At 39.0% G+C, this 15,359-nt stretch overlaps 1 protein-coding gene across 2 annotated transcripts in view; it reads right to left on the bottom strand.

Moving 5' to 3' along the window:
• Positions 1 to 15,224, bottom strand: part of Ccnyl1 (cyclin Y like 1) — a 33,448-nt gene extending 18,224 nt beyond the window's left edge. For both annotated transcript variants that reach the window (XM_028765653.1, XM_028765654.1), the window contains exons 1-3: positions 14,996 to 15,224; positions 5,146 to 5,220; positions 3,761 to 3,795 (exon numbers count right to left, since the gene is read on the bottom strand). In XM_028765653.1, the coding sequence (XP_028621486.1) occupies positions 3,761 to 3,795; positions 5,146 to 5,220; positions 14,996 to 15,224 (339 nt within the window). The remainder of the gene's footprint in view (positions 1 to 3,760; positions 3,796 to 5,145; positions 5,221 to 14,995) is intronic.
• Between the last annotated feature and the right edge of the window lie 135 nt (positions 15,225 to 15,359).

Below are 15,359 nucleotides of genomic sequence, written 5' to 3'. Positions count from 1 at the left end.
CTCTCTCTCTCTCTCTCTCTCTCTCTCTCTCTCTCTCTCTCTCTCTCCATATATAGTGAGATTTCCTGGGGATGGGACACAAATCTAAGGACAAGCATTTTGGATTTCTTATTCACACAAATAGTTAAAGGTAATTTTACGCAGTTTTTGTTGTTTACTGCTACCTCATTACATGAGGCCAAATGTGGAATTTTCTACTTGTGGTATTAGGTTGGCACTCAAAAAGTTTCAGATTTCATATTTTGGAACATTATAGATTCTAAATTAAGAAAGTATAACTTGTATTAAGGAGTAACAGAGCATATACATGGTAACAAAAGTCATTTTTGACAAACCAAACACTAAAGATGAAGTAGAAACAAACTATGGGCTATCTGATAGGTTGTCTATTGCTGCTTCCTCCCATTGTCCTTACTTCAGGTTCTAACTATGAATGTACAGTGGCTTGTCTTTGAAAATATTAAAACATTTAATTAGATCGTCTTCTAGCCCCCTAGCTGCTGTTCATTTAGCAAGTCAGCAACTTTCTGGCTAGAAACACCAAAAACTGCCCGTTAGTTCAGAGTGTAAGCTCCTAATAAGACAGATTCCTGTATTCAACCCAGAAAAGTAGCTACTTCTGCTACTCAGCTCTGCTGCCCTCTTCAGGACACACTTCTAGTTTCAAGGAAAAAAAAAAACCTTCATACAAAATCTTGCCACTAACCTGTACACAGCACGGGACAGAGCTAACATCCAGCTAATCAAATTTTTCAGTCTGGAAACTAGACAATGGCAAAAGACAATCTCTGAGCAAAGCCTGTAAGAGAGCTAATAAAGGGAGCTTTCTCTTGATGTTGCCTGAAAACTTAAAAGCTGCCAGTTATGGTTAGCACCTTACCACTGCTGGCCTGTAACTCCATAAACTACACTAATAAACCTAACTCTACAAAATGTAAAAAGAAAACAAAACAAAAACCAGCAAAACCCTATCTAATAGGTGGTTATTAAAACAGAACAAAACGTGACATGCATCTTTATTTAGTCAGTACAGGCATGCATGTGTACCATGTGTATGCTTGATGCCTGAAGAGATCAGAAGATGGCCTCAGATCCCCTTGGAATTGAAGTTGTGGATGGTTGTGAGCATGTGGGTGCTGGAAATCAAACTTGCAGGAAGCAGCACTCTTAACCACCGAGTCATCTTTCCAGCCTCTAAATGTGGATTCTAAATTCATTTAAACATCATGGAGTGACTACAAACCTATTCTTTATGAAATTTCATTTGAATTAAAGGAATAAAAGTTTATATCAAGACCAGGAAACAGGATTGACAGAGGATTTTTAATGTTTTTAAAAGATGAAAATTAAATTGGGCATGCTGGTGTCTTCCTACAATTCCAACACTCCAGAGATGGAGACGGGGGATCAGGAGAAAAGGCTAGCCCACTAGAGCCTGTCTCAAAACAACAAAAAGAGGAGCACGGTAACAGGATGCTGGTACCTATGGATACCTAAGGGATGGGACAGGATTATGAGCAGACTAGAATTCAGAGACACAGCCCTTGGGCAGTAAAACATGCAGTGGAGCCAAGGCCAACTAGGTCTGTGACAAAGCCCTCAGTCTATCCAGCCCTGCCTCACATATACTTATTCTAGCTACTGAAGCTGACAGTTTAAAGAGACCAGTCTCAGAGAAGCAAGGGCAGAAGTGTGCACTGACATTCACAACGGGTTCACTTTGTAGTAGCTAGGAAGCAAATCTGTATGAGCAAACAAAGTTTACAGGCAGAAAACCGAGAGAGTCTTCTCTGAAGAAACTAAACTGCCCTACAGATTAGGATCCCAGAAAAAGATACTGAGGCCCCCAAGTTGGCTTGGCCTCCAAATGCTTATAATGTGACTCTTCAGTTAAAATTTTATGGTACTTCCAGCCACAGGAAGTCAAGGGTAGCTCTACAGATGAGGGAAGCCTCCAGCAAGACAGGGAGATTAAGGCAACAGGAAAAGGAATGAATGAGAATGCTAAAAGTTCAGAAGTAAATGAAGACCTAGAAAAACTCCAGACAGGTTAAAACACAAAGCAAAGGAATCATCAAGACGAAAAAGACAAACTAGAAAGTAAAGACGAGGTAGAAATAGACAGTAGTACTGAAATCCTGGTCTAGAGACAACATCTGAATAACAAAAAGACAAGAAAAAACAAAAAAATAACAAAGAAATGCAAGAAAAAACTTGGAAGGAATTGTTTGTAGACCTACTGGCTCTGAATAAAATTTAAAAGTCCATATCAAACTATATCATAAACTTTCAGAATGCTAGAGATTAAGTACTTAACCTCCAGAGAAGAAGAATGTCTATGTATCATACAACAGTAACGGATTTTTAACAACAGCACTACAGCTTGGGGATATGACCCAGGGGAACTTGCCTGAGGTGTTTTAAGTGCTGGTTTCAATCCCCAGGATCACAATAAATAAATAAAAACAAATTAACAGAAACACTATATCCTATGTACTTGAGACTGTAACAGAAAAGTATCCTAAAGACTGTGAAAATTAGTTTCAACATAGAACTCTATCTCTAGGAGGAATTTTCCAGGCCAGATCACTACATATACTTACATGTCCCTTCCCAAGAAAAGGTGTTCTACTACAATATAAGAAGACAAAGGGAACAGGAATCTAGGACACTGAGGAACCAATACAAGAGCGAAGTCTTGAGACCCCAGTAACTTCAAAGACATTCTAGGAAAAAAAAAAGTGGGCAGGCCTAAGCCAAACCCAACCAAACCCAGAATAGGACGGCAAAGGCTGTGAAGGCAGAAGAAAACCAGAACAGATGTATTTAGTAGATGGAAACTATTGTTTGACAGACATGTGACAAATGTGACAACATTTGGGGTAAAAAAGATGGCTGGTTAGAAAGTTAATCCTACACACTGAAAACAAGAATGTGCACACAGGGAGACCAGCCAGGGCTGCAGACTACATTTGGCTGTGTGAGCTCATACAGGCCAGGAAAAGGTATTCATCCAGAGGGCATGAAGAATTCAGATTCAGAACCACGGAAGACAAAGAACTAAGGGTGTGTAACATGACTCAGAAACTAACTATGTGAGTAGTCATAATGGAATACTGACATGATTTTAAAACATAATGCACATGTTGAAGAAATGGCATGTTGAGGAAATGGAAGAGAGAAATGATGGTCACAGTAGAAACAACTTTTACCTAGTATGATGGGAAATCAGGAGATAATACAGAAATTAATGGCTTGTTACTTCCATTAAAAAACTAGACCAAGGGGCTGGAGAAATAGCTCAGTACTTCAGAGCTTTTACCTGCTTTTGCAGAAAACCCAGGTTCAGTTCCCAGCACCCACATCAGGCAACTCACAGCTACTTTTAATTCCAGTTCCTGGGGATCTGATTCCCTCTTTTGGCCTCTATAGGCACCTGTATACATAACTCTTGCAGGCATACACATAAATAAAAAATAAATCTTCAAAAAACATTAGATTAAAAATGGACAAAAATTCATGCATGTCTGTATTTATACCCATGTTATCTAACTATAAGTAAATCAAAATGTCAGAATTCTGTTTTAAAAATGGTATTAAATCAGATTTTCCTAAGTAAATATATTATGAGAAAAGGATTCTAGAAAATGCATAGAAACAGTCTATGCTAACAGTACTACATTCCTAATACATTCTCTAGAAGTCACTACAGACATACTTTTAATCAAACTACTAATTCCTTAACTTTTCAACTACTTACATGGTTTAAATGGTTGCTCTTCCTCTTTTCACGCACTAAGAATAAAAAAAAAAATTAATTGATCAATTCTGATACAAATGCCACAGAGAAATAAAAATAGTTGCTATTATTTATCTCATGAATTATCAACATACAAAGATAAAATTCAGTTCTACTTTAAAAAGTAGTTTCTAACAAAATAAATTTGTCAAAATCAACTCCATAAACTAAATCTAAAAACTGGATTTTATTTTTTTAGCTAACAGATAATAGGCACAAAAGAGAATTTCCATATACAAAAGAAAATGTCAAAACAATTTAGGGCAGGTGGGAAATTCAGTTCATAAAAACATTATGCAATACACCTAAACACTGACCTACCTTAATGAGCCCTTGAAGTGAGTGTGCTAACCTAACCGAGCGTGGCATTCACAGCACAGTCCAAAAAGAGACTTGGCCACACCAGCTCCCCACACTGCCTCTGTGAACACGAGGCGGAGTACTCAACACACTCCTTCCCACTGATGACAGAGGGGCACAGATAGCTTTTCTTTTATTGCTTTTTCACCCTTTGTGCATGGAGATACAGCAGTAGTAACCAGAATGGATATAGCTCAAAACTTGAAAAATGGACGCAAGTATGAAAATACAGGCTAGTGGCACCACATCTCTTTAAAGCTGGGCTGTGTTACTGTACTATTCTAGTATTGCTGCAGAATCCTCAGTAACATTCACAGTCATTATCAACAGAAAAACTTATTTACCTTTTAAAAAAACGGAGGAGGGGGCTAACCAAACATCACAGAAAATAGTACAAACAAACAAACAAACAAACAAACAAACAATCCACAGTTCACACCCTCGACCTAAATAAGCAGAAATCTACAAACTACCAAACCTTTTAGGAATTATTAGGACATGTTTGCTCTGAGGTTTGTTGCAATGGGATAAAGAAGTTTTAAATAGCCTGAAAGTTCCGAGTTACACAAATTCGGGTGTGACACAGGCTTACCTGGAGGGAGTACTATGTGAAATAAGGTCAAAATGATGTATATAAAACACTTGTTTTGGTATTTCACATAAAAATATAACAGAACCCTAAATCTTATAATTCATCTTTGAAACACACTGTTGGATTAAGGAAGAAAAGAGAAGGAAAGAGACAGACAGCTATAACCAACACTACTTCTTAATCACACATCTGCATTGGCAACAAGGCAGGAGTATCTCTACAAAACCTACACACTCCCCTAAGAGTGCTATTAAAGCAAAGCATATCATCCCACATCAACAGTAAATGCATGAAAAGCTTAAATCAGTGTACAAGTCCTATGAAATGTTTTGATACTGTAACATACTGAATATCAGCAGTATTCAGTCTTTCCTCAGTGGGGAAATAGTCTTACCATCCGTTTGAGATTTGCTGAGGAAAATTGTGCTTGCCCTCGGGTGGTCGGAAGGGTTTGATTCCAAAGCTAGATCTAAAGAAGGAAAGAAAAATATGTATTATTTCAGAAGAAAAGTAGGTGTTTTTGAAAATTGTGACGAACACTTCTAACTTTTAGCTTTTTTTTTTTAAATATGAACATGAGGAAAATAAAGGCAACAATATACAAATTCTACTGGAAAACTTGAGAATCTCTCCATTCGCGTGGAATCTAACGGGTATGGTTTAGACTTCTAAACTCATACCTAAGTAATCTTACAAAACTTTAGTAGAATGATATGTATGGCCTTCTCTCCTACTTATCTATGTGCTGATATTACCAAAATGTTTCCAAATGGTCAGATACTGATATATATATCTCACATATGCTACAACAAAGACAACTGGCCTTGATATTCTTTAACCACTTGGCTAGTTCTAACTTCATGAGACAAGAGAATTTGTTTAGTTAACTGTTTGTGTGGGAGTAATTCACCATGAAGATTTAGGGCCACAAAGGTTCAATAGCCTTCCATGAATATATGACTCTTAACTCTTGCCCTCAATTTCCAAGGGCACACTCAATTCTTGCTGCAGTCCACCTTGGGAACAAGATGGGATAATCTTCTGTTTAACCAAGGATACAAGACAGTCTTAACTAATCATAATGGACACTGCATCATGTAGGATAAAAGAAGCTGTAATGAGAAAGCTCAAAACCTATGACACGCCGGGCGGTGGTGGCGCACGCATTTAATCCCAGCACTTGGGAGGCAGAGGCAGGCAGATTTCTGAGTTCGAGGCCAGCCTGGTCTACAGAGAGTTCCAGGACAGCCAGGGCTATACAGAGAAACCCTGTCTCGAAAAACCAAACCAAACCAAACCAAACCAAAACCAAACCTATGACACTCCTCAGCAATGCTCACCTCAAGCCATTTAACCAATCTCATCAGAAACTGGAACAAGATCCAGATGGAGAAATGGTAAAGCAACATTCCCAAACCCTGCCAGCCAGCATTCTACTCTTTGAAAAAGGGGTTTAGTGGTAATCACAGGGTACCTACTACATCCTTGGCTTTTACAGAATGCACACTTGACATATTAAAAACTACTCTACTGGGCTGGAGAGATAGCTCAACAGTTAGAGATACTGTTCTTTGAAGGTCTGAGTTTGGTCCCTACTACCCACATGAGGTGGCTCACAACCACCTATCATTCCAGCTCCAGGGGGCCAACGCTCCTTCTGTCATCCTCCACTTGTTCATACACACAAATAATAAAAACAAATCTAAAAACCCCTACTCTGCCAGCACTACTGTCTAACACAGCATTTCACCAATACATGTACTCAGAACTCCTTTTCTTCCTCCAAATAACAAACTTAGACTATCTGTCATATGAACATATTCAGGACTTCCCAATGTAACAGGAATCTGAATTACCTGTTTTATTTTTAAATTCTTTATTTAGTGATAGTACCTTACTATATAGTTCAGTCAGGCCTTGAACTCTTGGATCCTTCTACCTCAGCCTCAAGAGGGCTAAAGTTATAGGTATACAATCAGCTGATTCTTCTGAAGATACCCACCCCCGACACACACACAAAATTATTTTTAAGATTTTTTTTCTGACATCTTTAAGCGTGAGATAAAGTTAGCTATGAGGGAAAACAAAGACCTGTGTGCATAAAGTGACAGGCAGAGATCTAAGCTGTGTCTAACCTAAAGCTCTTTTCTAAAGAGACAGAGGACTACTTCCTTCTAAAAGCAAACATTATCACCATTTGAACTAAAATGTGATTTTCAGATCACACTATTAAAATAGTTTATAGAAAGAGCCATATTATGTAGCAGTTCACATGTCGCAATAAAATTAAACATTTCGGTAGATGGGGCTTAAGCTATATATTATTTATCAATACAGTATTTCCCTGGGTTCAATTCGCAGCACTAGAAAAAAAATCCAAGGAATTTCACAAGTACAAGAAAACTACTAAAATCAAAGAGAACTGAAGTTTAAAACATACATGTCAAATCAAAGAGCTGGAGAGATAGCTCAATAGCTAAGAGCATTTGCTCTTGAAAAAAAGACATAAGTCTGGTTCCTAGCATTCATGTTAGGTGGCTCAAAATGGCCTGTAACAACAACTTTGGGGGATCTGACACCCTTTTCTGGCCTTCTAGTGTTCATATATGTGCATGTGCATATAGACAAACATACACTCAGGTTCACATACATTCACATAAAATACATCTTAGGGAGAAAAAAAGCCAAATCAAGATGTACTGCTACGGTTCTAAAGGTGAAATCCAAGAAGACTGTGATAAAGCCAGTGACAACATGTCACAGAGATGGGGTTTTGAAGTGGGTATACATCCCAAGGCTGGCCAATCAATCACAACTCTCTTGAGTCTTCTCAAAAGCCAGAGGAGAAAAGCAAATGTGCTGGAGGCACATTAGCTAGTTAGAAGATACAGTGGCTCACTGGAGAAAAACCTTTCCAGCAAAGACAGAGGCAAGGAGGAGAATCAAACGCATTTTGAGGTAATTTAACTCCCAGATGAACTTATACCTAGCTTACCTCTCTTTGAACTCTTGCACCGATTCTGAGATTTTGATGTGTAATTGTAAACACCTATGTTTACAGTATATACAGTCAGTAGTATGAATCACATTAAAAATGAGATAGGTAAAACTCTTCCTTAACAAGAAATCAGAGAAAGCTAAAATAATGCTTCACTTTAAAACTACCAATAGATATACTCACAATCATTAACTTTCAGTTGTTTCTTATGCATTTCTTAAAAATCAGTTCTTGGGTTGGGATTAGTTCAGTCATTAGGTACCTGGTCTTACCACCCTCTTATCAGTTCAAAACAGCAACAACAAAAAATCTCTTTTCAGCTCACAACTTGTGATACAATAAAGAAAAATCATCCTTAAACTCAAACGTTTTTTGGTTGAATAATTATATAACAATACAGCAAGTGTTATGCCCACTTTAGCTTAGCCAATCTAATATTGGGGATTTAGAATTTAACATTCTGTCCTTATGAGTACACAGTACTTTTTTTTTGTACACTATGTTTTAAAATAATGCTTTTTATCTCCTTAAAGAAAGTTCTTCAGCCAGGCAGTGGTAGCGCATGCCTTTAAACCCAGCACTTGGGAGGTGGAGGCAGAGGCAGGCGGATTTCTGAGTTCGAGGCCAGCCTGGTCTACAGAGTGAGTTCCAGGACAGCCAGGGCTATACAGAAAAACCCTGTCTCGAAAAAAAAAAACAACAACAAAAAATTCTTCAAATATAGTTTCATAAATGGGTAATTTCCATGGCTCAATCTGCACTATGTAGCTTTCTAAAGAAGGCACACTGAGGTATAGTACCATTTATGTCAGCTTTCATTCCTATCTTAGCTTTAGATACTTAAGATCACCTGTATAAAGCCTATAGGAATTATATCCACTAGGGCTACAATGCCAATTAGCACAGTGTTTTGAGAAAAAATATATGTAGCTACCAAAGTCTGGTATGTAATTTACACTTTCCACTTATTGTAAATACTACATTTTGCTATTTTACATAGAGTGGGAACAAGTCAGTAGACCGTGACCCTATACATTACATACACACTGTATTATTTCTGTACTCTTATTAACTCCATTCCCTAGAGCCTATGGAGATGCTATGGATAAATCATACTACTCTATTCACCCTTAGAGAGAGGCAAGGCAACTAACTATGAACCAAAAAGCATTAGGCTCTATAAATGCACACTCTACACACACTTACAGATTTAGGAAAATGAGAACACACCAATCACCAGGTTTCTCTAGAAACCTGTAAGGAGCTGGTAAGAGCTCAGCTGGTAAAAGTGCTTAATGCACAAAGATGAGGACCTGAGTTTGGATCCCTAGCACCCATGTAAATTGCCAGGTTGCAACCGCGCATCTGTGATCCTAGTGACAAGCAGATCTTTGACTTCACTTCTCAGCCTAGACTATCTTAAATAGGTGGAGCAGGAATGAGGAAGATGAATGCTTTCCTCACTTGTGAACTTGCACACACATGTATACAAAGACACATCCTCCATAAAGAAACCTCTAAGAATGTTTTCAACTAGGACAGATATCCCAAGACAAGGATTATCATTAAAATGATAAGATCCATTATTTTTGAATTATCAATTTTAGTTGCACTTTAATTTGAAAGCAAAGGTAGGCAAATAAACTTTCCTCTAACCCAAGATTCTATAAGTTGCATGACTTACTTTAATTACACATGTCAAAAATACTAAAAAACATGCAACTTAGAACTAAATGTATTGCTAAAGGCTAAAAATGTTAAAATTATGCAATCATACCCCATCACAAAAATTTCCTTATCAAAATCAGGCACTTGTCTAAATGATTATTCTCACTGACAAGTGCCTTCATCCCTTAACATATACAGTACCAGTTTTACGGCTTTGAACAGACATTCCAAGGTTCATAACTGCACTGCCAACTGATGAATCTACTTACCACTGAGTCTACATTTTGTATCATTAAGTAATTTTGTATCATTAAGCAAGCTTATCTCAGTAGAAGGTCAATCTAGAGCTCACTCCTGCCCAGTTTTTCAGGCCTCCAATGATCCAATCCCCTCTGTCCTGGCCCCCATCAGTTCTGTAGTGCCCTGCTTTAACTCCCAGTCTATGCTTTAAGAGCTGTGATTATTCATATATTGAAACTTTCTTCCTTGAGAGCATTTTACTCCAAGTTTAAAGATCATTTCTGTTACACACTTACTATCTCCACTTCATTGTACATACCTCAATGTTACTGTCTGAACACCGTATCTTACTGTCCTGAAAGTAAACAGAAGAAGAAAAGTGGCATCCGAAGCAGCCCACTGTGAGCCATATCCTGTAAGCTCTATGCTGATGAGTTCCAACTGGAATTTACATACCTATCGACCATATCTTACTTGTTAAAACCTTAGAAAACTCAATTTATCTTGGTAGCTGTCTTCTCATACGTAAACCAGCTATGATTCCTGTACTGCCTAACTCAAAACACTGAGACTATAAAATGAAATATACTGGACATACACAATACATTACAGTTGCCACACTCACAAAAGCAAACAAGTAAATGGTGCCATTTCCTTGGTAAATCCATATATCAAAGTAATTCTTAGGCAAATATGTATGTGCTTTGGCTAAACACTAGATAAAAGGGCATATAACATCATCACTCATAAAAGATCAAGAATGCCACAGTTTTTTAAAATAAGCAAACACATATTTCCCCATAGAAAATATGTCTCCCAAACAGATGACCTCTCCTTACCACTCTTCCTTTCATGCATTACACCCTGAAGGTGGCTCTACCTAGAGCTCTGATTTATTTTATGGTTCTATGTGCGTATTCTTACTTTTACAGATAAAATGCAAAGCCATGTGGATATGCCTGTTCATTTTACCTGTCCCTTACTGCATGAGTTGCTGTCAATACCATCTTAAGGAAAAGAATACAGCATAAACTTTGAAAATATGTTGTCTCATACATCCTTGGTATAAATTCCTTAAAGTTGGGTTTCTAGACTAAATAAAGTAAGCAATATTGTTAGACTTTCTAAATTCTCCTCCATGGAGTCAAATCATTTTGCATTTCCACCAGCAATATATGACTATAACCTCCCTTGCAACTACACTGAAGTCCTGTCAAATTTTTGGATTTCTCTCCGGCCCTACCAAATAAAGTGAAACAGTTTTCATTCATGCTTCTCAGGTGTGACGTTTATAGATCCCCTGCATTCCTCTGTCACTTCATTCACATGTCCATCCATCTTTGTTACTTTTAAATTTTACTTAATTTACTTAAGTTAAGCTGTTTTAGACCCCAGGCAATACTGCTGTTTTGTTCCAGTCACCACGGCTTTCCCTAAATCACTGTCTCCCACCTGGTCCCCTTGCATCGTAGTGCATTTTCACAAAGTCACTAATCTGGTCTTCTTCATAAGGAACTTGTTCCCCTGTGTCTAATCCTCTAGCGGTTTCTCTTTACAACCAAAGTCTACATTGTTGTTACGGCTGACTCAGCATATAAAGGCCTAATCCATCATTTCTCCAGGTGTACTCTCTACTGTAGCATTCTGTGTCTCTTCTTTTCTGTCATTTACAGACACAAGTTCATTCCAATATGAAAAGCTCTAAAGAAAGCTGTCTACAAGGCAGTAGAGGTGATTACTGTCCTTAAGTGATATGTGAACTGTCCCCCCTTCCCAATCATTATCCTACTTGACTTTCTTCCTACTAGTGCAATACATTCTTGACGATTCATAGATAGTCTATTCCCAACTCTCTCTTGAACAGAAGGGGGGGGGTAAGAAGGAACTTCCTTTTTTATCACTGTCTCTTTCTGGAATACAATACTGCTTGGCCATTCAAAGGTGGATACTCAAGCCAGTTAAGTATCTTTCAGCTTTCTGATATTTCTAGACTTCATCTAATGCTGTTTCTTGATTTTTTTCATCTTAGATCAGTATTACTGATACACCTCTTAGAATAGTAGCTATTTAGAATTAAAGACTTGAGATAGTCTACTAAGAACCACAAAATCTAAATCAGGAATTTTAATGCTTAGTTAAATGCCAACATTACAATCAAGCTGGCATCAGAGCTAAATGCTTTTAATGCCAATGACATATTATAAGGACCAAAATTGATACACTAAATATCGTCTGAAATAGAACAGAGGCAGAATGCACCTGTCATCAAATGTTTTGTCTAGGAGAGTATATATATACTTTTACTATGAAAGGTGTCTAACTATAAAGGACAGGTGAATCAAATACCCCAGCTACTCAATGGTACACTCAGCAATTAAGAAAAAGCATGCCATAGGGCAGTATACACTGGCACAAGATAGTGCACTCTGGAGAAAAGCACTGTTCTAGGAAAGCAAAGCAGCACATGCAGACGGATCTCATGTTTATAAAATGAAATGTCATATTTACAGGCATACGAAAGGCTCAGGAAGCAGCAGCACCGAAATATTAATAAATGTTAGCTTTGATGACTGTGAACAAATACTGTATCTGTGTTTTCTGTTTCTTACCAACATGTCTTTTTTAAAAAAAAAATGGTTAAAAGCTAGTGGAAAGGGGAAAGATGTTTTCTCAGTGAATTTCCCACATCATATTTCTAATTCTTTCCCTACTATCACCCTTCCAAGGGATAAGGAGAAAAGGTCGCTTGAGAGAGCACATTTTCCCAGACAGAAACAGAACATTGAAAGCTACGTGAAAGGCTGGGAAGTAAGAAGCCTTAGTATCCTGTTCTGGTTACTGAAGTTACTGACCATCAGTTATATCAGAAACAGTGCTAGGCCAAGGATTAGGGAATACTAATTGGAAAGTCCTGAAAGTGACTCTGAATGCTCTAAATGTTTCAAAAGAAAATAAAACAGAACATCGTTTATGATTTTATCTAAAAAAATCAAAACAATTCCTCATTATAATAAAAACCTACCTTTAAATCTAAATAAGTTTTTCTCAGTTTCAAAGGAAACTTGTAAAACTTTTTTCTAAACTAAAGACATTAAATGCAAACGTTTAATGTGTTTATATACATTTGGTGTTCTCATCTAGTCAAATGCTGACATTTCTTATCACTTTAGTGAATGCCAAAGAATTTAATTTTACAGAGTTTTGGCAGCACTAAGGACCAAGCCCATGAGTTTGTATTTGCACTAGTCCTCCAGATCTAAAAATGAAATTTAGAGAAAATACTGAACTGAAATTTTAATAGGCACATTAATAAAGTAAAATTCTATGCTCACACACTTATTTTGTCAAAAATTTCTAAGCATTTCCTATCATATAATTCTATGCTGATACACCTCTTGCCAGCCTTTCTTAATGTTCTTTCAGAACATTGTCAGCTTCAACTCGTGGTTAACAGAATAGACTCACTTACATGATCAGTAAATTTAGGTCACACTCTTAGCTGCCCTTTTCCTCTTTCACTGAGAGAACATATGAGATATGAGACCTAAGGAAAGGGTTGTCTTTGCATCAGCTAACTGAAAGGAAACTAAGGGAAGGACCAAGTACCACAAGCTTGACTGTACAGATCAAAATAGAATAGACACTTTGACAAGATTTTTTCCCCCTTAAGAATCCAACTCAGCACATCTACCACCTCCACATTAGTCTTTTAGAACAGTTCTATGCAGAAGCAGCTTCAGTCAGATCTTAACTTTGCATCCCCATCAACAATACAGTGAGAATGAATACAGACTTCCTTTGTATCTGGGAGGAACAAACAGGCATACATGATAATGGCTGTAATCCCTCAAGAATTATAAAAAGGTCCTATTAGGACTCTCACTCAACACTACCCATATACTAATTGGTTTGTAAATCCAGAGGCTTACAACATTGAAACAGCAGTTTACACACACACACACACACACACCACTGTTTAAAGATACAATTACTTTTACATTCTTTTACAATATTTGAATATTACAAAAAGTTACAAAGGTGTATCCATCATGGGCCTTAAGTTATTCTAACATGAAGACACCAACAGTCTAAAGTTTAAAGAAACAGACGACATTCCTCCACAGAAAGGAACTCATTTGGAGCATTGAAGTGACACCAACAAGCAAATCTGGCTTAAACACTTCATGATACTTTGTCTTATAAATCTGTAGCCTTCATTCCAATAACCACACTGCTATCCAGAATTACTTTTAACCAGATTCACAGATTTTCAAAATTTTAATTATAAAGCACCAAGCAGTCCTCTTCTCCCTCCTACCCACCCAGCCAGCCCACCCTGCAGTGGTTCAGTTTGCCGAACTTCAACATTCTCAGCACTGAGTAACAATCTCCAGGCAGAAGGTGGAGAGGGAAATGGAGCCATGGAAACGAATACTACAGGCACCCGCAGGGGTTATCTTCTTAACATTACTTCTTTACATTACTAATTTAAAGCTAAATTTAAACGCCTGACCAACAATCTCTCCCCACTCTGCTTCCTTTGGAAGAGGTAAAGTAAATGAAGTTTGTTAAGTGGCGATGTATTTATCAAATGAGAATTTTGAAGCAAGCAGAACTACTCCTTGTGAGGGAGGGGAAACGGTACTTTTTCACAGCCTGGAAAGAAACTGACATTGACATCTTTCACAGAAGCCCCCTCTTTCCCAATTTCAACTCTTTCTGTATTCCAATTATAATGGAAAGGAATAAAGCAACCTTTATTGAGGCTACTTTTAAAATCCTATTTAATACCATACACATTTTTATGGCAACTTCTACTTGAACATAGATAAATCCTTAAACATACTGAATCTAGATTGCTCTAGTATCAGTTACTCAACTGGTTCGGAGCAAGAGGAACCACTAGGGTCTTACCTTAGGTACTATCTGGCTAAGTAAGGATAGGGGGATGGGATGGCTATTCTGAGGTTAGGGGTGCCTGGGAGTTTTATTAAGAAAAGTGGCAATTATATAGTCTCCTGAAGTCTTGATCAAGTTCCACTGGACCGTACACGGCAGTACAAAGAAGCGGTGCCGGCTGCAGGGTCCCAGGTCAGAATGAGAGAATGGGAAGAGTGAAGAACTGGGCGTAGGGTTGGGAGAGAAACTGGCCAGACGTGGCCGAGAAAGAATAAGGGGTGGGAACGCGAGCCACAGCCTTTATTCCCGGTGCCCAGGCCTGCTCCAGGATACTCCGGCAGGAAGGAACCCGAGGCGGCGGCCGCCTCCCAGCGGGACCCTGGGAGTCGATGGAGGCCAGAGGTGCGCCACGGCCCGGACGCGCCCGCTGCCTCCTCACCTTCGGGCATCTCTCGGTCGCTGATGTGCTGCAGGTGGTGGCCCTCGCCGGCTCCGAAATCCAACTCGGCGGGCTCCACGGCCGCAGCAGGCGCCGGCGCTACCGCCACCGCGTCCCCGGCCGCCGCCTCGTAGACCTCGGACTCGTAGTCGGGCTCTGCCGGCCCCGCGCGCCGGCCCAGCTTGGGGCTGGCATTGGGGGACACGCAACAGGTCAGCGTGTTCCCCATGGGGCGCGTCCGCTCCGCTCGGCCGACGCCTGCGCCTCCGCTCGCCCCGGACTCCGCGCCCGCCCCCTCCCCCAACAATGGCGCGATCGGCGCCGGCAGCCCCGGGCTGAGCGGGGCTGCGCCCGCCCGCACTCG

The sequence above is a fragment of the Grammomys surdaster genome, unplaced genomic scaffold (assembly GCF_004785775.1).
Source record: "Grammomys surdaster isolate TR1022 unplaced genomic scaffold, NIH_TR_1.0 165, whole genome shotgun sequence".
Lineage (NCBI taxonomy): Eukaryota > Metazoa > Chordata > Mammalia > Rodentia > Muridae > Grammomys > Grammomys surdaster.
Note: the sequence above shows the minus strand (reverse complement) of the source record. Positions and strands in the feature narration are given on the sequence as shown.